A 23,759-nucleotide genomic window follows, 5' to 3' on the forward strand; every position below is an offset into this window, starting at 1 on the left:
CCAATGCCTCACAGCGAGAGAGCCCTGGGGTTGCGCATAAGGAACATAACTTACAAGTTTTACAACGTTTAGTATGCAGAAGCAGCCTGAAACTATGCTTTACAAGGGGTTAGGACGAGGACCCACACAGACTGAGGAAGCTGTTGTAACAATGATTTGGAAAAGGCCCAGGTACAGTTCATCTAACACTTTGTACACACAACCTGAAGCAGAATTTTAACCGCATGAGCTCTGGATGCCCCCTTAACTCATCTAACAAGACAGCTATATTATGCAGCTATCTAGCAGAAAAAACACAAATGCATTTTTTAGTTAAATAATCAATATACAGTTAATCTGTTACCAAAGATCTCAAGAACAAAAGAGGAAACACATTACATTAGTCAATAGAAAAACCCCCAAAACAAAGCAAACTGACCTGCTCTTTAGTCTGAGCTTTCTGGACGTAGTCTCTCCCCACTTTGATCCTGGGAGTCAGGATGGCTCTGGTAAACTCCATTACATTCATCCCCAGCAGATGGCAGAGCTTCTGAGCAGCTGGAGAGCAAAACAACTTCATTTACATCAGAAGAAAATCAGTCCTACAGTGGATTTCAACCTGCATGCACCAACAGTTCACGATATAAAACAGAAAGCAGAAATTACTTAATGTGTAGGAACCATTTATAGTATCAGGCTCGAGGCTCTTTGCTGTGGCTCAGGTGTTAAAAGTGGGTCATCTGCCAATCAGAAGGTCAGTGGAGTTTAACTGTGTGAATGTTAAGTAAAGTGCTTGGCTATTGATAAAAAGCACTTTATGAACGTGTGATTGGGTGAATCAGAATCATGGTAGATAACACGCTTAGTAGAAAGGTGCAACTCACACTGTTTGCCATCTAAACGTGTTTCTTTCTGCTGTAAATTCGAGCATTTTCACCGACAGGATATCTGATCTGTGTGGATGGACTTGGGCAATTCAGGAAAACTGCAGTTTTGTTCTCTGTTGCTAATGAATGATATTGTTTTTATAGATAACCTGGTGAAACTGTATTAAAGGCTAAAAGTTTCAGGTCATTAGGATCATGACTAATGTGAGTGACTCTGCTAAGCTGTGTCACCAGCTGAACCTGTGTGTTTGTGGTGTCAGTGACTTTTACAGCCTTTTTCTCGAATTAGATGAAAAGTAATCTGGCTAGCTGTGCGGCTATCTATAATAGTATGTGACACTGTAGCACTGCTTTTTTATGTTATTTGCTAATTACTTACTTACTAATTAGCAGGCACCACCTGAGTGGATGCAACTTGCTCACCAAGCTTGAGAGCATTAGTTCATAACAGAGTACTTCATTCATCCATTCACCCAAATATGCTCCCCGCTCTCTTTCTCATGAAGTCGGCAGCCACAATTCCCAACGCAAGGCTTTCATACACAACCTATATTTCCCACAGTATTTTAATTTGTGTAACTGTGGCTCGTACCTAATAGAAATCAAACATGAAGCAGAAATTATTAAATGCGTAGAGGAAAAAAAGTTTGGTTTTCAAGAGTTACTCGAATGAGACACGGTTTTTCCCCAAAACTACTTTAGCAGCACTGTCTGAGTATTAGATCATCTAACTGATATATAAACAGAATATATAATCTGTGAAAAAACATAGGTGAGCTTTGCTGTTTTCTTTTAATGACTAATATTAAGATTTACTACAGTTTTCATGAGAAATGTTTCTGGAACAGTGTTATATTTTATGTGGCTGGAGCTTGTGGAAAAGTAGAAAAAGCAGAATCCGTTCTAGATAGCCAAAACTGACTATTTAAAAAAACACAACAAAAAAAAACATCTGCTTCAGTCCTGATTTCTGCTGTTGAATTTGGAAATATCTAACTGAGTTGGATCGTTGGCATCAGACTCATCCTCTCCCCCCGTATCGCTCTGTTAAGTGCCAAATATGCAGTGCCACATGTGGAGGAACTGGAAGGCTGTGCCCCATTTCCTTCAGGAGTAAATCCTCTCAATGATGTGGTTTAATGGCAAGCTGACAAGGCGCAGGGAGCGAACAGACATAAATCACAGGCCCCTCTGAGCTGTGGATGAGGGGCACAGCGTGAGGGAGGTGCACAGTGAAGGAGAAGAGCTGAAATATATATGAGAAGAGGAAAAGCAGCAGGAGGAGGAGGGTGACCTGACCCCTGAGGTTATAGAGCAGATGTGTGTGTGTGTGTGTACACAATTCTGGGATACTTACCGGTATTATCAGGCATAGAAGCTTGGTCACTGTTCCTCTCCTTCTTAAAGACGATGTTGCCAAACTGAAGGACTGAGGACACCACTTTCAACATGGCTACAAATATCAGAATCCAGAGAAAACAAAATTACTTGAGTATGACATCATTTTACTTCATTAACTATATTTAGAAAGTTAACAAAAAAAAGGGCAAGAAGACTCAGATAACTTACAAAACTAGTAATGAATAACACCCAAACAGCAGAAAAATGACTGTTATTCCTAAACAGTGGAATACAGGCTGAACACATCCAACACTTCACTGTTATACCAGGCAACTTACTTTCATCAATTTATTGTGCTGTCCAAATTTGAGTTAAATACAGTATCTGTTATAATATACAGCATGAATATTTTTTAACATAAAAATACCTTATTTGTCTTTTTTATATAGAATTATTACATTAATACTAACCTTAAAGTCAGTTTTTATTTGATGTGAAGGAATACGTCATTTAATCCAATAAAAGGTTTTTCCATTAGCTAAAAGTACAATACCACAGAAGGAGCCACATGTTTATTATGTTAGCAAACATGAACATTTCCAGTGGTTCTAAGCCAAAATATGTTTTCTTTCCTGATTATTTCTAAGAGAGGGGAAAATCATGTGCAGCTTAATCTGCAGTAACCCAGGTTTTAACTGTTTTATTTTGCTGAACCCTCACGTCGCAGAACTGAAGAGAGCTGCTGTTTCACTGTAACTTAAACCTTGAACCAAATTATCGCTTTACCAATCAAGCAAAGGCAAACTAACTAGTTTGAGAGTTTTAATGCATGTTTATTTTATTGGGTTATTAAAAATATACCCAGAATCTCCTCATGGCCGAAGCTCATGATGTGCATGGCCTCCATGGTCTCATGGAAGTTGTCTTTGTCCTGCTGGCCTGGGATTGGGATGTTACCATTGGACAGGAAGCGGTAGTTGTTGAATCCTTCCAAAAGCAGGTCCGCTATGGTCACAAGACAGGAAAACAAAACAAATTTTACCCCCAAAATGATTCACATGGACTTCACACAAAATTAGGCCATGACAGAGCTACTGATAACATTAGGAACAATAAGGCGTAATAAGGTGTCTAATTTTAATGCTGTATGTACTGTAAAATAGCATAAACTATGGTTGCGTTACACAAAAATACAATCCAAAAACAAGCCACGGTTTAGAGTTATTGAAACTCGGACTGCTCACATTTGAGGTGCTCCCCGGCTCCAGCCAGCAGCTGATAAAAAACGTGGAAGGTACGCTCATCTTTGGCTTGACGAATAGCTCTGGATTTTTCCAGTAAGTCTGGCACAGAAAGTCAAGAAAACCAGATCTGTTTGGTGGGTCAGTAAGCCACATATCAGGCTTTGGGATTATCTGGTGTCCAAGGTTGACAAAAGGAGTCGCTGAGATAAATAAACACACGCTAAACTAAATGAATATGTATAGCACATGAAAAAGTTAAACATTTTATACAGTTCTTTTTCTATGGTCCAGACTGAGATCACAGAACAAAAGTATTCTTGCTTCCAAAAAAAAACTGAATTTAAAATTCCCCATTACATGAATACTTCTGTTTTAAAACAGGATACAGGTTTCAATGTTGGCCCCAACGATGTATCCAGTGACATCGAAGTTGATCCGGATGAATTTCCCCTGTCGAGATTAACATAAGATAACTTTCAGGAAGTGCACAAAACAACACGAGCGGCATTCAATCGATTACATAATGGCTCTTTTATAACGCACAGTGAGGCTGTGAGAATCTGCACTGATGGTAGCAGAATAATGTACCAGGACTCAGCGTGAATCCTTCAAAAGCATGAGTAATGCTTAGACTGAGAGGCTGATTATTACATTTTATCCAGTAGAAAGCAATGCAGGCCGTCACTGATATTTCTCTAATAATATATAATTATATTTTAATTATAGGAAAAAAACAATTTGAGAAAATAATTTGCTATAGAAACACATGAGACAACTGATCCTTTTTGTCTATAACTGAATAAGAGCTGCCTTAAGTCCCAGCAGGTCCGGTATAACAAAGGTCTCCTAAACGATTAGCAGGCAACAGTATCCAGATAAATGGCCTTGTCTTGTAAATTACCGTTACAAGACATAAACACATTTGCTAAAACTCATCTAGGTGCCAACGCAGGATCAGTAAAAGTGGTCCTGAGGCGAAAAAAAAATCAGTTTAGCTGATCATTTTTCTGTACTTACAAAACGTGATGAGTTGTCGTTCTTCACAGTCTTTGCATTCCCAAAAGATTCAAGGATGGGATTGGCTTGTAAAAGCTGCCGTTCCAGTTCACCCTATCATAAAAAAGGAATCTTTTGTCACCACATCAAGGTCAACACACAAAACGTATAAACTTATGAGAAGTTTTCCACTGACGATGAAAAGTCAAACATAGACATGCAGACAAAGGCAGAAGATGTCCGAAGACTTGGTTTATACAGAAAAACGTCACGTTACCGCCATAGAGTTAAACTGAACAAACAAAAGCCACAGAAAAGATGACAAGTGTCACGGTTGGACAAAAGAAACATGTCTACAGATGATTATTCGTGTGTCTGGTAATTTGTAATTTCTTTGCCTCTTAGACTTTAAAAAGAATAAAAGTAATGTAGTGGTGGGTTAAAAATAAAAGAAAGGAAAGAAAATTAAAGTGAATCAAGTAAAAAAATTGTTATCATTTTGAATTGAAAGGTTTTTTAATTGTATTTATTTTGTTGTCCACAGCACTAAATGAGCCCGGTGACACGGAGCCATACAAGTTTCCAAAAGTTTCAAACTGCAGGTGAATTTAGGTCACATTTCATCCCTTTTTATCACAAAGACACAATGTGACCACCACATGAAAACATAAAATCATACGTGACAGAAAGTCTAAATCACTTTATCCATTTAGTAATTTTATGGCAAAAACAGCTTTCATATCAGTTCTCAGTCAATAAACCAGCTGTAATGTTTTAGATTAAATATTCTTTGATTGGTTAAAAAGTTCTAATTAAACAGTTTTTCTGGTTTATTACTCTATAAATGCACATTTTTGAAGTTCTGGATGAAAGCACCAGCTTAAACATCAGCTGTGATATTTTATAGATTAAACAATGGTTTAAATAATACAGTCTTAATGAAGCTACTTTCAAATATTTCCACCTTTAAAGTCCTTTTATTTTGTCGCATTTAAAACCTTTAATAGTTTAAAACAAACAACAGAGTCTCTGCTGACATGTGGTATGCAGCCTAACCACTTTGTTATGAGGTCACACTCAGGCTTTTGGACTTTTTGCACAGCCTTAGGCAGATAAAAAGTAAGTTTGAACTTCAAATAATGGAACTGAAGATGACTGATGCGTCTGTAGCTTTCGAAAGAGACGTTTTATCTTTTTGCTTTGACGAAAGCCAGAAAGCCATTTTATCAAATCAGGAAGAATGTGTCCACAACACACAGCAGACACGGTTTGCTTCTTTATTCTTTTTTGTCAAGCTGGACACTTCAGGAAGCTGAATAAATAAATAAGTGACTTATGCAGATGTTTAGACAGGTGTTTCCACTGTGTTTCCATCCAAACCATATTGTTGGCTTTGTCGTGTCTAAAGGAGCCAAAGACAGTTTCTTCTGCAACGTTATTTCTCTTCTTGTGGCTCAGAGGAATATTTTCCCATTACGACAGAAATAGTTGCGTGCGCTGAAGGTTTGAGTGTGTCTGAGGCCATTTTCCACTGAAGAGAATTGAGGAATCAGCACTGCGCTCAGAATGTGAGACATGTAATGTGATCTTTGGCCTAAGAGTTAAATGTGCTGCTTTTAATTGAGTTTTTGAGCAGCTGGAATGAAGCAGGGCTGAACTGGATAAACCTGGTCTCTGTCCATCAGCGGCGTTGCAGCCCACAGACGGCACAGGGTTCAAACCGAAAGCCTTTGTTTCTATATAAACACAAGCGTGTGGTGCAACTTGGTAGTTAAAATAGTTCACTGGCAGCCTTTACATCTGTGTGGTCTGCACACACAAACAAAGAGCAGATTACAAACATCAGTGGGGGTCCAGCAGCAGCATTATGAGCTGACCCACATTCCTGTTGTAAAGTGAGCACATGTGATATCTGACAGCCAACGGAGCTGGCTCCTCCACTTTAAATGACCATTTACTGCATAATTTTGATAAAATGAGTCACCCATAATCAGCCAGCACTCAAAAAATAAGAGATCTTTTTTAAAAATAAAAAAAGTTCACTGTGTGTGCTTTGGCTCAGTACTTTGGAGATTTAGTGGACTCAGAAAGGATCAGTCGCAACTGTCCCAGTAAATCTTCTGGGGCAGAGGCCAGTTGTGGCTATGTTTCCACAGCTCAGCATCTGCTTTGGAGGTCACAGGGCCAGACAAATATTGCAAGTTCCTGTTCTCACCAACAACGAGAACACCGTACATGTGGGGAACTTATTTGGACCAGATTCTTAGGCTGAAAAGAGGTCAGAAGAGGTTCTGTGCTAGCCGCTAGTTCAGTGATAAGACGAGATGACTTGAAAGCCAGTGAACCACTTCAAATGTCCTCACAGTGTCAGCACTGTAAATGTTGCATGCGTGTTACAATAAGCAGAAGCTGCTAAATTAGTAAGAACAAAACAGTTGAGCTCATGCAATGCGAAGGTTAAAAGTATCCAAATATAGCAGCTCAGTGAAGGTTTAATGGAAAGCATCTACTGCACAGCCTCAGGGAATATTTAGTTAGTAGTGGGTTTATCTAGCCAGTGGAAACAGAGTGGGAAAAGCACCCCTTTTATTTTGTAAATGAGGTAAAATAGGTGAGAAACTACATACTACTCACATAAAACAGGGGTCCACTCTGTAGGATATGGGGAAATTCAGTAGTTATATTAATGATATTTATTTAAAAAAATAACACATTTTATTAATGTTATAGGCACATCTATGCACAACCTACTGCAGTCTATGGATGAAAGCTGCAGCACAGATCATGATAGCTTATCCTGGCCCTCGAGACCCAGAGTACTGCTGATGTTCAAAAGATTTAATTTAAGTAAATTTATGACCATCTGACTCCCTCAGAACCAGCTGCTTACTGTATTATGATAGCAAGAAGCCATTCACAAATGTACCTTTATCCTAGGAGTAGTGTCTGAGTTTTAGCCAAGTATTATATTTAGTATATGATATTTATATGAATCCAGTGAGTCGTATTTAAAAGATTTTTGAAAAACGCACTGAAGGCTCCAAAATTGCGAATGTTACATTTGACTATATTAGAAAATCGTTTTGACAACGAAGGAAGAAGAAGACAAACTTGGTATCAAAATGTAGATAAAAAAGGAGGCTCGTGTTTATAAGTTATAACCTGTTTATAACATATTCTGAAAGTTTACCCAAAATGCACTTAATGATCTTCTCTACACTGAATATAAGAAAACAAATAAAAGAACCAGAGCTCGTTTCTGTCGCTCCATGTCAAAGATATTAAACTGGTCCAGATTTGGCTGTAGATGAAATCGTGCTGAACAAAACAAAAACACTTTCGACTGTCCCACTTGGTGTGGTGGTAAAATTGATGTGGGTTCAGTTTAATTTACCTTAACTATGTTTTTTGTTCTTTTATTAGCCCTGAAAACGTCATCTCCTTTACCCATAAAGTTAGGAGAGCTAAAAAGTGCTGGGATACGTACACAATACACACACAGCACACAATAACTAAGTAAATCAGCTGATTCTGAGCGGCTCAGATGAGAACATTTTTCCTGGTTAATTTTACATGGAATGACGCAGCTGTGACCTGAACGTCTGGTATTTTGGAACAAAGTCACAAAAGACACGAGGACATGAACAATCTGCAGGCTGTCTGGGTCATGATGACCAGGTCAGAGAATCAAGTAATTTTGGTAAATGTGCTAATCATAAGCTCTTATGGTGACATCCTTTAAAAATGAGGAAGGTCTCCAGCTCTTTCTTAAAAAAGCAGACACAGACATATATTTTTTAACTATGTAAACATATGAATACAACTGAAATACAATGTTTAAATATGACAAGATGACATTCAAGGCTTATTATTTGGCTACAACAACAAATAAACACCACATACATGTGATAATGTTTCAACCAGTGTCAATCACAGTAAAACAAAGCACAAAAAAACAAACACATTTAAAGAAGTCTGAATAATCATGCCACTTTTAAAGTTTACTTACAACTGCATTTTGTGCCTGACAGAGAGAGACAAAATATCTGCTAAATAAGATATCTTCAGTGTTAACACCAGGCAGCTCACATAAGTGTGAAAAGTAAAAATCGCTGACACCATTGGATGAACACAGATATTTTATTAGATTAGTGAATACTGTCTTAAAGGTTAGTGTGGCATGCATGTGAACATGGAGTGTAAGAAAGCATAAAAACTTGCCTGTAGTTTCACTGGTTTGGGTGATTCTGGCTGTTTGTTACAGATAAACAAATGTAAACTGTTAGAATGTGTGCACAAAAGCTTTACAATCACAAGCACCTCAACAACAACCCCATTTTTTAAAAAACATCTTTACCTCAATCACAGCATTTTTCTAGCACTGTATTAGTAGGATAGCAGTGGAATGACCCCTCCCTCCCCCTTGTAGGTTAATTTAAAAAAAAAAAAAATCAAAATCCACTTTATGAGCAGAATCTAAAAAAGGGGTTTCAAACATGCACCAATGTGATCCATTCGGCACACTAGATGGCTTTATATGAAAACTGCACTAAAGGACTTTTGCTGCGATTCCAGGAGAAAAAAATGTGTCAAAACCTAAAAGCATTTCTGGATCTTAATAAGTTGCTTGAACCAAAAAAAGTTGCAAAAAAGTTGCAAAACTACATGTGAAATTTTTGCACCTTCCAACTGCCATCTGTATAATCTTCAGTGATTAACAAATTACTGATGTAAGGTTTATGCCACAGCTTCTCTAAATTAACACTACTGGTAACAACCAAAATCATCTGTTATGTTAATCCACCTGTATGTGCAAGCTCTCAGAGAGGTCTAGTGTGCCGGCTCAAATTTGGGTGTAAAAATGTGAACTCAGTTTGTCATTTGCCCAATAAAAAAGAGAATAACTTTTTGAGATGAGTTTGATACCCCTGATTTAAACTGGTATTACATCAGGTTTTCATTTAATTAAGGACTAAAAAGAAGCATGAGAAGAATTACAAAATTGGTGAGACTTGTTAATACTCACGGGAATGTTGTGATCTTTTCTTCCTTTGTGCGAGGAGGCAACATGTGCCAGGTACTGAATGACCTTTTTTGTGTTTTCTGTCTTACCGGCTCCTGACTCACCTCTGCAAAGCAAAGCAACAAGACGATACAAATAAAAGAGTAACCAGAAAAACTAAAACTGTCACGGTGCGGTCATTTGATGATTATAAAAGACAAAAGGCAACCAAATGTTTGCTGTGTGAGGACTCAGCAAACAAAGCAAGACAGCTGAACTCTGGCTTGCTTTGTCTGCTTCTTCTTTTAAATAACTGTTAGATGTACTTTTGCATTGTAGGCTTTCTTATAGATCTTTTGCTACCTAAAATCGGGTCACATGCTTTCTTTCTTTTTAAATAACTTAAAATACATATTTTACTTGCATAGGGTTAGGGTTAGGGGCACTTATCAGGGTCACTGAAGATTTAGATCTCAGAGGGTTAATACTTAGTCTACCATGAACTCTCCATGAACTCACTGAAATTTAAATTGACATGGGAATTGTTAATATTGTTGTATTTAAGGGTCAGTGGATCTGGACAAGACATTTGACCACATTCCTCAGGGTGTCTGTGTGGCGCGCTTCGGTATCATGTTTCAGGCCCTCAAACCATTCGGTCCCTTCTACAATCATAGCGAGAGCTTGGTTCACATTACCAGCGATATATCTGACTTGTTGGGTTGGGTGCTGGACTCCGCTAGAGCTGCTACAGATTCTGTTTGTATTTTCATAACATCATCTGCTTTTTGCACATGATTGGAGCAGCAACAGTTTGGGTTAGCAACAGCAGTGATGCCAAAGCCGACCTGAGTGTTAATGCGAAGATGCCATTTTACTGTTTAATCTATGTGCACGGCCTTACCTATACCCAGGAGCTCTAGGTAATCACCAAAAGAATGAGAAATGAGCTTCCTGTCTGGGCTCTCTCTTAGAGATTGGGTGAGGAACTCGGTCAGTTGGGAGGGGATAAGAGTGCTCCACATCAAAAGGAGCCATTTGAGGTGGTTCAAGTATTTGATTAAGATGCCTTCTGGGTGCCTCCTAGGTGAGGTGTGTCAGGCATGTCTAACTGGGAGGAGAGACCCACCAGAGGAACTGGAGGAGGTGGCTGGGAAGGGAGGACTGGGCATCTCTCCTGCTCTCACAATCCAGATAAGAAGCAGAAAATAGATGATTGCTCAATACTTTTATAATTTATGCTAACAGTTTGAAATTTTGGTTTCTATTCTTTTTTTTAAAAATTGTTTTAATTAGTTTTGTCTGGATATTGTGTGTTTGTAAAACTTTTGATAAGCGCTACAAAAATAAAAATTGTGCACTTTAGACCGTTTTGTGCACAGCTGAGTGTTCGTGGTTAATAGGTTAGACAAGAACTCTTTTTCACTACAACAGCACAAATATAATCTCGGACTAAACTAAACACTGCTACATAAGTACTCCTGTTTATCTTTAAACTATATTTTTAAGCATCAGTCCACTTCAGCAGCTGTGGTTGCTGGCAGGCCTTTCACTGCTCTATCACACAGCTACCATGGAACGAGGGGGAAAAAAGAAAGAAAAAAAGCTGCTGCAAAAACTTTGGGGAGCAGTTTAGATTTAGAGCATACCTGAGGTTTTACAGTAAGTGCAAATCTGCAAAAACCAAGTATGCACAAAACTATAGTTTTCCTTTCAGACTTGGCGAGCGTGATGTGGCTGGGAGATGGGGAGAGAGCAGTGGGTAAGTCTTGTCAGTCTTGTTAGGTACTGTGAACAGACAGTAATCGTGGGGAGATTGCGTCAGTGTGCTTGTTGTTGGCCTTGGACCGCTGGGTGTGATATTTCTCAGCTCCTCCACAATAAAAACCCCCCACTGCTGACCTAACAGTAGCTTATGAGATTTTCATGTTTTTTATTATGCATACAAGTGTCAAAACCTTTACCACTGTCCACAATTTGCGGCACATTTTAATGTCTGTCTCCAAGCAAACTCCAAAAAATAAAAATCATTGTTGAATTGCACAAATATACAAAATGCCTTTCATTAAAACTTGAGGTAGATCAACTGTCTTTGACTTCATTGAGGGGAGTCAGTTAGATGGATGATTATTTTCAGGAATGTGCTGATATAACACCGACTATATCGTTGTTTCAGGTTATTCTTTGGCAGCAGACGGTTGCCCTCCATAATCCCAGTACAGCCAGATGTTTCCCTCTGTTAAAAGGAAGCTTTTTTCTCCACACTGTTGCCCGTTTATAGTCTGTGGATCACACAGTTATTCCCTGCATTACTTTCGATTCTTTATCTTATAAAGTAAAGAGCAAAAGTATAATTATTGTACATAAAAAATGAACTGATTGACAGGGTGGCAACTTCAGACTTGGCTTATCTTTTATAGAATTGCTCTCTTCACTAACGCAAAATGTAGAAAATAGTAAGTTGCGCAGCAGCTGAATGAACAATTATGACACCAAACCATGCGAGGTGTGTAATTTGTTGATACTGTATTGGAATTAAGGTTGCAGAGAGCCTTTGTAAATTACAGTTCTTTTAGTTCAGTTCAGTTTTGTAAACCCTTGTTGCATGGCTTATATCTTGATACCTTCTCTGGCATTTTCTTTGGCTTCATTCCTGTCATCAGCAGGCACTTGTCAGTGAAATGACGCCAGAGGATTGTGAAGCAGAAATGTCAGGCATTTCTCAGACCCACACTTCTTTTAAAGCAAGCTTCTCAGTGACACTGAGCAGGCTATTGCTTCTTGTGAGAAACGTAAAAAGTGTCCAGACCCTGAAGCAACTCACTCACTTTTACTGCCCTTTTCAACTCATGTAATTGCAAGTAAATGCATTATTGTCCGTTTCATTTAATTCAGGCAAAAGAAGCAACAGAGAAATACACTGCAAGACAGTTTCCATGTCTCCTAATGGAAAGGAGACATTAATTTGGTCCAGGTGGTTCAGTTTGCCTTGCAGAAGAATGTGTCGTGCCGGTGTACGTCAGATGATTTTAAAAACAGTAGCTCTGTTATGTTGAAATAAGACCAGCCAAATGGTCTTAAATGGTCTGTTTACTCACGTGCAGAGAATGGACTGGTCCTCTCGATCTGTGGAGACAAAGGGGGAAAAAGGGGGACATGACACATAAATGAATGCTAGGTAAAATATTATGATAATATTATGAAATCATTTATTGCATAGTATTTATTATTATTATCATTAAATATACAATATATTTTACTCTGAGACAGACATGAGTTTCCAAAATTCAAAGTCCTCACAAACTGTCTGTTGACCACATTTAAACAATAAAAATAGATGAATGTGAAATTTTAGGGAGTTGGAAGCAGGCTACCTACCAGGTGAACCCAACAGCAAACTTGTAACTGCGTTATTTTATAAAACTGTGCCAGCTGAAAATCATAAAAATCACAAGTCTAACACAAGAGCTGAAACTGACATTTCAACCCGGCAACCCTCACTGAGTTTAAATGTCTCCTTTTCAACTGTGTCCCAGTAACCACAGGTAATAGAGACGTTCAGACAAACCATATTATAATGAAATAGTGTATATGGTTAGAAAAACTACTTGTCATATTTGTACTCAAATCTCAATTAAGGTGCTATTTATGAGCAAAGTGACCAGAAAAAGCAGGGCCTGTTGGGACTGACTGCATAAAGCCCCATTACACAAAGTCAGACCGATGCAGCTCATTTCTAATCTACACCAATAAGATCACTGACATTTTGCAGATGAATGTGCTTCGTGGCTAAACTTGCGGCTGGATTTGAATCACATTAAGAAAACCTGAAAAATCCAAACCTAAGCCTCAATTAATGTTCTTGCATTAATTTGCATGGTGCTGAGGTCAGTCTGTACTTTGCGGTCGTGTGGCAGTAAAATAAAATGACACCTTCGGGGTTGTGCGAGTTTATAGCGTCTCATGAGCTCTGAGTGAGACAGCTTCAGGCAAAAGAAGAGAAATTAATGATGATAATGATGTCATGGGAAAATACTACTTTGTCCTCCCATCAGTACCTCCTTAGGGAAACAGTCTCCTCTCCAGTTACACTGTTGTCTGATTAGCTTAAAGTCCAAGGCTTAGATTTGAGTCACTAGACTCAGACATGGTGTGTTGTTTCTGCATAACTTAAACTAAAACCCAGAAAATCTGCGTCACTGACATCACAATCACCAAAGGTTGTTATGCAAAAATGAAGAAAATAGCAGGATAAAGATTATTTATTAACCTTGGCAAACAGATGTATTATATTGGAACAAATTTAATTTGACAAACACTATCTCTAATTTTAATTTACAATTAAAAATTTGATTTCGAAATTCTGGTTTAGCTCCCTGAGGCAAGCAGATGACCCATATGTCAGAAGGCTAATGCTGGGGCCAGCCCCAAGGCCATTACTGTCTTCCCTTGGTCTTTCTCCTAGCACCTGGTAGTGCTTAATGTGTTATTATATTTGAAATGCACCTACGAACTGTTTGCCATTGCCAATAACTGCACCAGATAATGCTCACACATCATAACTCTAACATAACTATCCAGTCATTTGGGCTTTCGGAGCACTCTTTGAATATTTTTGCTTGGAATGCTTATCCCAACAAAATGAGACTAATCCAAGTTATGTAACAAGAGAATAATCCAGAAGTTTTAATGATGTAATCACAACATGGTACCAAACTATAAGGCCACAAACTACATCTCACCTTATTAAACATGCGCAGAAAAAACATTATCAGCTGATTGGTTTGAAAGTTTGAAGAAGACTGTTCTATCTTCTTTCATTCACACTAAGGTAACGTTCTTGTATCTCTTGATGAGCAATAACTTGTTCATTAAAGGGTCCAATCTCTGAGGTCGTTAATTCTGTGACTGAAGTGCAAAGTCTGCACGTTTGTTAAATGAAGGACTTAACACTGACTGATGATTGGCAGCTGATCCATTAGGAGATTGAGCTGGGTGAAGAAAGCCATCAATAACTCAGGGAAAGACTAATCTTTTTTTTAGTTAAACCACAGCTAACTGAATGAACTGGCCCTGGCTTATCCGAAGAAAGGTTTTCTCTGAAATAATTCAGCAGCATAATGTGACTGCTCTAAGCACATTGCAGGAAAACACAATATTAAAGTATAATTTCTCGTACATGAATACACTGAATACTAAAACCAATACCAATGTTTGGAAAAACCCAACATTGCAAAAGAGAAATGTGACGTCAATCCTAACCTTTTGTTCTTTTTGTAGCACTTTCATAAGGACAGGAGTTGCTGCTAAGAGAAACAATTTACACCCCTGAAAAAGCAAAAGACAAATTATAAGTTTTTTCCTTTGTCCTTCTTTTCCAACTGTTGAAGAAATTTGACGTGCCATCTGGAAATCTTTATGCATACTTTAGAGATGCCTGTGGATATCGACCTAGTCACAGACAAGTGTCTACAGCTTGTCCATTGTGTACATAGGCCAGCAAGACCGCTCACGCAAGTAGAAATTGTGCAATCAACCAAAACCACACCCTACCACAAAGCACATCAGCAGTAATGACTTTAAAATGGAAACTACATGCACTAAGAATAATTTACACCATAGATCCCACTCTCTAAATTTGTTATTTTAGCAACACTGTCTGTGAAACTAGATGAAAACACTGATTCATGTTACTTTTTGACATTTTTTAAATGTACTATCCATGCTCCAACAAAGCATTTAGAAATTTTAAAGATAGACTGTTCACTTTAATTCTTTGCCTCCTAATGACTTTTAGTGGACATCCGTGTACAGGACAGCAGTCATATGTTACAGTCCTCCCACCCACACTCCCCTTGTGGGTGGAAACAAATGCTTTGTGATGGCAAAAGACCGAGATGTGTTGCTCTCATATATACACGAGGGCAACAACAATGAGCACATTTTTTACTTAACAGTCCACTATGATGGCCTAATTTATTAACACATGGTTCATATGATGGCTCTCTGCTCTTTATTGCATATTTTGTACATAACCTTCGAGAATATTAACATAAATAAATAATGGTGGTAGCCAGTGTTAACCCTAGTCTCCTAGTAGATACATCTATGGTATCAATTTCAAAATCCTACGTTGCCTTGTTGTCAAGTTATCGCATTTACAAGATTTTCAGAAAACTTGACCTCTGACCTTGACCTTGTGTATCTGTCTTGTCCGAGATTACAAGACAGATACACATATTATTATTATTTTGAAACTCCTACATCATTTTGTTCAAGGTTTGCCATTCAAAAAATGTTCAGAAAACTCGACGTCTGACCTTAAAGTCAAAGCCACCGACACTCAAACTTGTAAAAGATTTTTAGTAGATGCACCTTTGGTATCAATTTTAAACTCGCTTTGTTCTTGACCTATCGTATTCACAAACTGGGTGTCCACGCTGCTTGCCCGCTTGGTGAGCTGACGATAACACCTCATCAGCCTTCCAGGGCTGGGGAGTTAATTATAAAAAAGGTGAAAAGTATACCCAAATCCAGGGACACAATTATGGAACTGTAGATGCTTTTCTTTGGCTTAAGACTTCTAGAACTCTAATTTACACTATCCATGAAAGTTAATATCCCGACTTGTTTTGTCCATGTTGTGTCCTGGGCTGGACTGTTGTGCCAGAGGTGAAGGTTTCCTAAAGTGCTGACTGCGTTCCTTTGGGGTACAATGGTGGAAGGTTATCTGACTGAGGACACAGCTGGATGGCTCATCAAGGACAACCTGGGTTTCCTGGCTTTGACCAGAAACTTCCTGCAGTAATAGACTCCAACAAGGATAACAGGCCATGTGCACATGGACTAAAGCTACACTGATCCTTTTGGATCTCTCATGTGTTCATGTTAACTGCAATGATACAATCCCTCGTTAGTGCCTACCTTTATCACACATCTCTCTTTACATTCACATCCCTATCTGACCTAGACACAAAGAGAACACCCCCAGAAAGCAGGGGTGTCTCCTTTATCAGACTGGCTGCAGACACAGAGGAAAGATATGATCCACCGTGAGGCTGCCTGCTTACATTCATTGAGTTAACAGCTGGGCTGTGATCTGCAAACCTTCTCAGACTGTGAACTGCTGATTACTGCCAGAGACATATGGAGAGCTGAAATACATCAAAAATGTAAGCAATCTAATTTTATAAATATAACAGTGGCATGGCGGTTAGCACTGTTGCCTTACAGCAAGAAGGCTTTGGGTTCAAATCCATCATCTGGCAGCAGATTTTCAGTGTGGAATTTGCAGCTGCCTGGGTTCTCTCCAGGTACTCTGGCTTCTTCCCACAGTCCAAAGAACATACAATTAGTGGGGTTAGGTTAATCAGAGGTGTAAATGGTGGTTTGTCTTTTTGTTTTAGCCCGACAACACACTACTGACCTGTCCATTGTGTTCCTTGCTTCTTGCTCTATGGCAACTAGTGGAGGAACCTAAGTATCTCTGGATCCTGTTTACAAGTGAAGGAAGAGTGGAGCATGAGGCTGACAGATGGACTTGTGCTGCATCTGAGGTCATGCAGACATTGTATCAGCATGTTGTGGTTAAAAAAGGGTGTTGAGCATGAAAGCTCAATTTACTGGTCGAACCCTACTTTCACTTGTCCTGAGTAGTGACCAAACAATAAGACGATGGATACAAATAGAAGAAATTAGCTTCTTCCAAAGGGTGTCTAGGCTCTCCCTTGGTGACAGAATAAGTTCAATCATCCAGTAGGGAGTCAGATTAGACTCCCTACTTCTCCACATCAAAAGGCTCCACAGTTGAGTTGTTTCAGCCATGTCCTCCCATGAAGAGGCCCCAGGGCAGACCCAGCACACCCTGGAGTGCTTACATCTCTCAGCTGCTTTGGGAAGGCCTCGGTATGGACTTGTGTCTGTTCAGATGAGACCTCCCCTACCAGCGACTGTTATTTCGGTGACATTACTTATTGGTCATAAGAACTGTTTTGTGGGTTTCGCATGATTACTGATGCCCTTGCCAACTTCACATGACTCCATGCTGATGAAAGGCAGTGGAGATTTCCCGCAGGACATATAATATTATTAGCTTAAGTAAAGGAGTTTGAAAATAATTCTGAATGCTTGATTTAGAATTATGGAGGGGAAAATGATCAGATTACAAAAAAAAGAAAAGCCAGAGTGTTTTCAATCCAAAGATTTTAAGATATTACCTAAGCACAATAAACTACACTGACGATGATACAATTAGACGCCTGCAAAGGTCGGCATTGATTCTGTTACAAACTGTTGACAGTGAAAAATCTGGCGATGTCTTGTAGCACTGACACAAAAACAGAAACTCTCCATGTGGCGTTTCACTCTGTAGTGAGAGACGGGAAGAACGGGAGGTGATCTTAGCTCCCGACAGTGAGCTCATTGTGATGCTGTGGCATGCTGGGCCTGGGCCAGCGACCATCACTGAGGACTAATGCCTGTATTTAGGAGCAGCAATAAACTCACTTCAGAGACCAGAGCTGCAAACGGAATCAAGCCATTACTGAAGTGTCACAGTGGGACAAAATCACAGTGGTATAAGGAGGGAAACCCATTAGCTGAATGGTCAAGGTAATAAAGGCAAACCTAAAAGCTGTCTCATTAGCAGGAGGAAATGCATGCTTAATGTCTCTATACTGTCTGTGAAGAAAAAGGAAGCTATAATGTTATGATATATTAGGTTCACAGAGTAGATAAGTAGACATTATCTATCAGTAAAAACAAATTTCAGTAAATTAGCTCTGACTATCATGTACCTTATATCTTCAGTATAAGTAAATATTGAAAACCGAGGTTTAAACACATTAATTATACATTTGAGTTACTGAATTACAGGTTGTCATCACAGTGAAGCGCTACAGAAGATAGGTTGTGACTTGTGACTAAAAAGTTGAGCATGTGGTTTCAGTCACCTCTGCTCCTCATTCATCACATCCATTTATAAAACACCAAGATGTCGATGGCACAAACCCTCATCTCAAGGCTTCACTAACCAGTGGGTGACATCACAGTTTGTTCGGTCCATCTTTTAGGCTGAACTCTTTAGACTCCAACCCAACTGTGAGTTACACAGGACTGGCTGAAGTCAATATCTCACTGTATTTCCTCGCTGCATTTAAGCAAAACAAAGCCTGAACCTCACTGTCAGATCACTTCTCATTATTTTAGGTTTAGGTATATTAGGTTACATGGCTATTTAACCGTTGTTTACACTTGTTTAAAAAAAAAAAAAAAAAGAATACTGCTGGGGCAATCAACAACACTTATCTGTGGACCAATCACAGTCCATCTACATCATTCAAATGTTATCCTATGCTGAGAGCTTTCTCCATAGTAGGCGTTAAAATGACCTTAAAAATCTGAGTTCTATGAACTACACTGCTCTCTAGTACCGGGTTGTACCTCAAATGGTTATTAGAACAATTAAAAGGTTCTGTCCAGTGCCCATGACGACCAGACGACAGACCTCAAGACCATCAGAAGGGTCAGGAAAATGCCACTCACAACTGGCTCAAACCGACACGGACCAGAAGAGAAGTCAAATGTTACCTATCGAAAATGAAAGACTGTATTGGAACTTAACAGCCAGTGAATTCCTAACTTTGAAAAATTGCAGTCTATGAAGAATTGACACCCCAGGAAGAGTAACACCTGTAATAATAACATATGTGGTCTGACCTTACAACATCTCCATCCAACTGCTTCTGCTAAACGCACAGACCAGCAGGATGAAAATGGATAAAGCAGCCATCCTTTTAGGCACATTTCTGCCTCTCTAACCTTTTTTTCTACCACCACTCCAAATTCACCCAGCTCCTTGAAATGCAGTGTTTCTGTCATCATTTAATGCAGTGGTTTAGGTCTGTAATAATCAGTACCAGACAGAAAAACCTTTCCAAAACAATATGACGACTATATATTCACTATCACATATTTACTTTTCCAGTTAAACTCAGGTAGTTGGGTTGCATCCCGTGTGGAAACTATAGGATCTGCTTTTTGGATGATACTGACTTGGATGGCGCCATGTGTTGGGATGAATCTGAGCTATAACTACAGAATAGACATCTGAATTATTGCTGATTCTGAAGAACACTGCAGCGTTTGGCATGGGAAGCTATTTCGTAACACAGAAGGGGCTTTTCATTGTTTATTAGTTCAATGCCTCTGAGCAGTTATAATTATGACGAGGCGCCAAAGGGACTTTTACAGACCGTTAAAAAGTTTGAGTCCTGCTTTCAGTGCCCTGCACCAAATGTTGTCTATCATCATGAGTACACCCTGTAAATATGAGGTAACCATTTACTACTGGTGAAAGGCACCAGGGTATCCCTTAGCACAGAGGTATCTGACAGTAATTTTTTTTAAACCCAAAACATCCAAGCAATCAATCATTTCAAACCATTTTAGGGCTATTATGGCAAAGGACTCTGTTGTGGGCAGAACTGGGGCTGATGGTTCAGCCAAGGACTTACGCATGGAAACAAATCGAATGAGTTTTTGAGAGTCTGGTTTCGTGGAGCATTTCTGAAAAGGGAAGTTTGTAATGAAATCCGAAAGGAAGATTTACTGTGTTTGGGAAAAACTGACAAGAAGATTTAGATTTTTATTCAAAGTATTCATACAAATTGAAGTAATGGAAATCATTCAGGTAGTCTGCACATCAGGTGCAAAATAAATCAGTGGAGACAGCTAGAGTGGCAGCCAAAGAGAAATAAAAGAAAGCAAAGAAAACAGCAAGAAATCAGTGAGAGTAAAAGGGAAAATAAGACATACTAAAAGATGGAAAAAAGGAGGGAAAAAAGCCAGTACAAATCAGTTCTCTTTTAACTCATTATACTAGATTCATAATAATGGTGGACAATTACGTAACTCACATTGCTGACAATGCCAAAATGATATTGTACAGTGGACCTACAACTATGCAACAAAAGAGCAATAAGCTAGCAAAGTGCAATAAGTGATTTTCTAGTTTCTGCTGAAAAGGGTGAACAACAACATTTAGAGCAACCATCGACGGAACAGCAGTGATAGTTATAGATGCAGTTGTGAAAATACCCTTTAGGGTAAAACCTGAGTTAGATGTTTCAGTGCTCACAAACACATTTGTTTGTGCATTTTTAAATGGGATAAAAGTGCAATTTTTGTGATTTTAAAAAAGAGCATCTTTAGTAGATGTTTTGGACCACTGATTAAAAATAATGAGCAAATACTTCCCACTTGCTTTAAATGGACTGATATGTACAGAAAGGAGTTTAAGGTTGAAAGAATCCAGCATCAAGCCTCAGATCACAAAGTCACCAAAGCCATTACAGCTACAGATCTGATCAATGTCAGGTGGAACTACATTCATTTAGACTGTACGTTGCGGCACTATAAACTTTACTGAGCTGGTTTTATCACACATTTTTGACATTGTGGTTTATAATAAGCACTTCTTACTATAAACTTCTGATTTTCTTTATAAAACTGACCTGTGTTCAAGAGTAACAAAGAGCTGCGCTTTGGGAAAAACCTCAATAAGCCAAGATGGATCTAGCTAGAGCTGACCTAATGCCCTGATTAAACACCAGGGAGGGACTGAAGAACGGGGTCTTTCTTCATTTCCACTGAAACAAAGACCTCCTGTTTCGTAACCCCACCTGGGACACTTAAAGTGGTGTTGTTGCATGGAGACTGTTGAAATGTAAGACAGCTTTTTCTTTCTTTAATGTGTTTTTTTCCAATATTTCCTCACAACACATTTATACATAAATAAATAATAAAATTAGCTTCACGAACATCAGTGAGTCAACATCAAGAGTGAAAAAGAGGACAGTTATGTAAAATATCTGGACCTGTAATCAATGACAGATGTGCAGTGAGTTTCAGAGGTCAGCTTGCACGCACCGACTTTGTTAGATAACACTTCATTTAAACTCCCATTTGAGCAATGACAGGCTTCAGACAACCGTGAGTCGTTAATATGACACTAAGCTCTGCTCCAAAGGTCATAAATTACACCCAACAAATGATTTCTCACCTGTCTCTTGTTCTGCCACTGCAAAGCATAATTATTAAAAGTGAAAGGTTGGGTGTAAATCAGTGAAATTTTAATAAATCAATTTGACATAACAGAGGCTGGAAGTGACATCTAATACCAATTTGCTAACATATGTTTCTTGACACAGCTGTTTTCATATCTGCATAAAATAGCTTCAGTCATTTGAAACATTGTCAGCTCTTCTTCTGATTGTATTTCTAAAGATATTTTTGCCCACTGGTGGCATCTAGACCGACCACAGCACCTGACATTTTAATTCAAACAAATTACAGCTAAGTGAAGAAACTGGTTCCCTTTCACAGAATAGTTTCATTACTTATATCTATTTTGAAAGCCAGACTTAATGTCTAAAACGTGTTTTTACAGTTAACAAATCATCATTAAGTATATGTGTTATATGTTATACAGAAATCTATAGTACACTTCTCAAATTCAACTTACATTCACATTTACCGGAAAAATATTTAAGCCAAAACTGATCACTGATCCTGGCATGTCACTTGATTCATGTCATGTTATGTTATATATATTGATATCAACTAACATGAAAACATTTTCCCTCATTGTGCCCAGACTTAATTAACCACAAGAGAAAAGCTTTAAATGTCCTCATCTGATCTTTGTACTCAATGTCAGCAATATTGGATTATGATTTTTGCATCATGCAATGAAAGAACCAAAACAGACATTCCTGTTATTTGATGAATTAAATATTTTTTTCTAAAAAAAGAAGAAAAAAAAAAAGAAAAAAAGGGAAGACTTTCAGCAATATTTTTTTCACAATATGTCTATATTCAGATTTAAAAAATTATAAACACCCTATTGGGAAATTTCATGCATATTGCCTGCTCCTACCAGGAAATCTGATAATATAAACCACTTTACAGTTTCCTGCCAGCTTGGAGAAGAGAGAAAGAAGAAAAACACCCATCCTAATCTAGTGTATACAGCTAGAAATTCTCTTTTATTAACCAGGCTGCCGAAATGCTCAGGGCCAAGGTTGAACAGCAGCTGGCTTTCACTAATCTTTAACCTACAAACCTCCTTTTCAATCACAACTGTTTATTCTGATATGAACACAAATGGGTTGGACTAGCATTAAAAATTGCAGGCCCCATCTGTGAGCTTTAGACACAGACAGTAAAAGCAGGCAAGAATGCTAGCGGGGCAACTGCCTCATTTAACCCACAAAAATATGACAGAATCAAAGCTTTACTAATTGACTTGTCTTGTAACCCATCCCCAACCACTGCCCTAGGGTGTTACTGGGCTCTCTCCTTCTACAAATAAAAAAATAAAAAATATATTTCATATTAATTATCTAATTTATGTGCACCTGTTTCACTTCATTGACAGTTTTTACTGCAGCTCACTATCACACTAGTTTCTCTGCTCGCTCTCTAAATACAACAAAAACCAACAAATGTTAAAATGTCTGAAAACAAATGTGGAAAAATCTTGAGTCAACCGCAACCATCTCAAAGTCAGCCCAAAATATCTGTACTAGCGGCTCTTGCGCTGATAATGTTACAGCTGTAACCCCCCAAGATGCAAGCCCACAGTGAAATAAACACCCCTTTACTCCCCCCCATTGCACCCCCCCTCCAAAAGCAGTCAATCTAGGGGGAAATACCACCATGCGTCCACGCCCACTCAAGCAGAAACACAGTTTTTAGGAAACAGAGGGTGTGAAGAAAAGGCTTCAATCACAAGAAACTCGCTGGGCTCAATGACAGATTGTTGCCGAAGTGACTGAAAATATCCCATAGCCTTTATGTCATAGCCCCCCCCCTCACATAAAACATAAAAATATCTGGGGTTTAAAGAAAAAATGTCTTTGTCACTAATCACATCAGCATGATGATGTTCCCATGTTTTTTTATTCAAAGAGGGCAGAGCTGCTTGTTGACGCTTTCTGTGTACCAACATGGAGACACAGCAAAGCCTAAAAGGACCGACGGGACTGTCCAGTCTGTCACCACCCCCACCGGTCAGCCCTCGCAATCACACAAAGGATCTATTGTCGAGCACAATGGGGTCACCCTCTCTGTTCTCGCTGGTCTGATCCTAGTCAGTCACTGCTCATAGAGCCTGGACGCTTTCCAGCTACAAGGATCTTCTAAGACAACGTTGAGCCTGGACAGCCTTCACTCACAAGATTCTGTGATCCTACGATTTAAACTGTCAACTATGTCAAGGACAAAAATACAATCTGATAGATGTGTTTA

General features: G+C 38.8%; 1 protein-coding gene across 4 annotated transcripts in view; it reads right to left on the reverse strand.

Annotated features, from left to right (window-relative positions):
- Positions 1-23,759, reverse strand: part of LOC120729204 (myosin-10-like) — a 62,130-nt gene that overhangs the window by 25,482 nt on the left and 12,889 nt on the right. The window contains exons 4-14 of one of the 4 annotated variants that reach the window (XM_040024732.1): positions 12,548-12,575; positions 9,474-9,576; positions 8,669-8,698; positions 8,457-8,471; positions 7,082-7,099; positions 4,469-4,561; positions 3,838-3,901; positions 3,452-3,550; positions 3,069-3,212; positions 2,224-2,319; positions 419-537 (exon numbers count right to left, since the gene is read on the reverse strand). In XM_040024732.1, coding sequence (XP_039880666.1) covers positions 419-537; positions 2,224-2,319; positions 3,069-3,212; positions 3,452-3,550; positions 3,838-3,901; positions 4,469-4,561; positions 7,082-7,099; positions 8,457-8,471; positions 8,669-8,698; positions 9,474-9,576; positions 12,548-12,575 — 809 coding nt within the window. The remainder of the gene's footprint in view (positions 1-418; positions 538-2,223; positions 2,320-3,068; positions 3,213-3,451; positions 3,551-3,837; positions 3,902-4,468; positions 4,562-7,081; positions 7,100-8,456; positions 8,472-8,668; positions 8,699-9,473; positions 9,577-12,547; positions 12,576-23,759) is intronic. The other 3 variants (XM_040024733.1, XM_040024734.1, XM_040024735.1) reach the window with 3 other exon arrangements.

The sequence above is a fragment of the Simochromis diagramma genome, unplaced genomic scaffold (assembly GCF_900408965.1).
Source record: "Simochromis diagramma unplaced genomic scaffold, fSimDia1.1 OVJJ01000302.1, whole genome shotgun sequence".
Classification (NCBI taxonomy): domain Eukaryota; kingdom Metazoa; phylum Chordata; class Actinopteri; order Cichliformes; family Cichlidae; genus Simochromis; species Simochromis diagramma.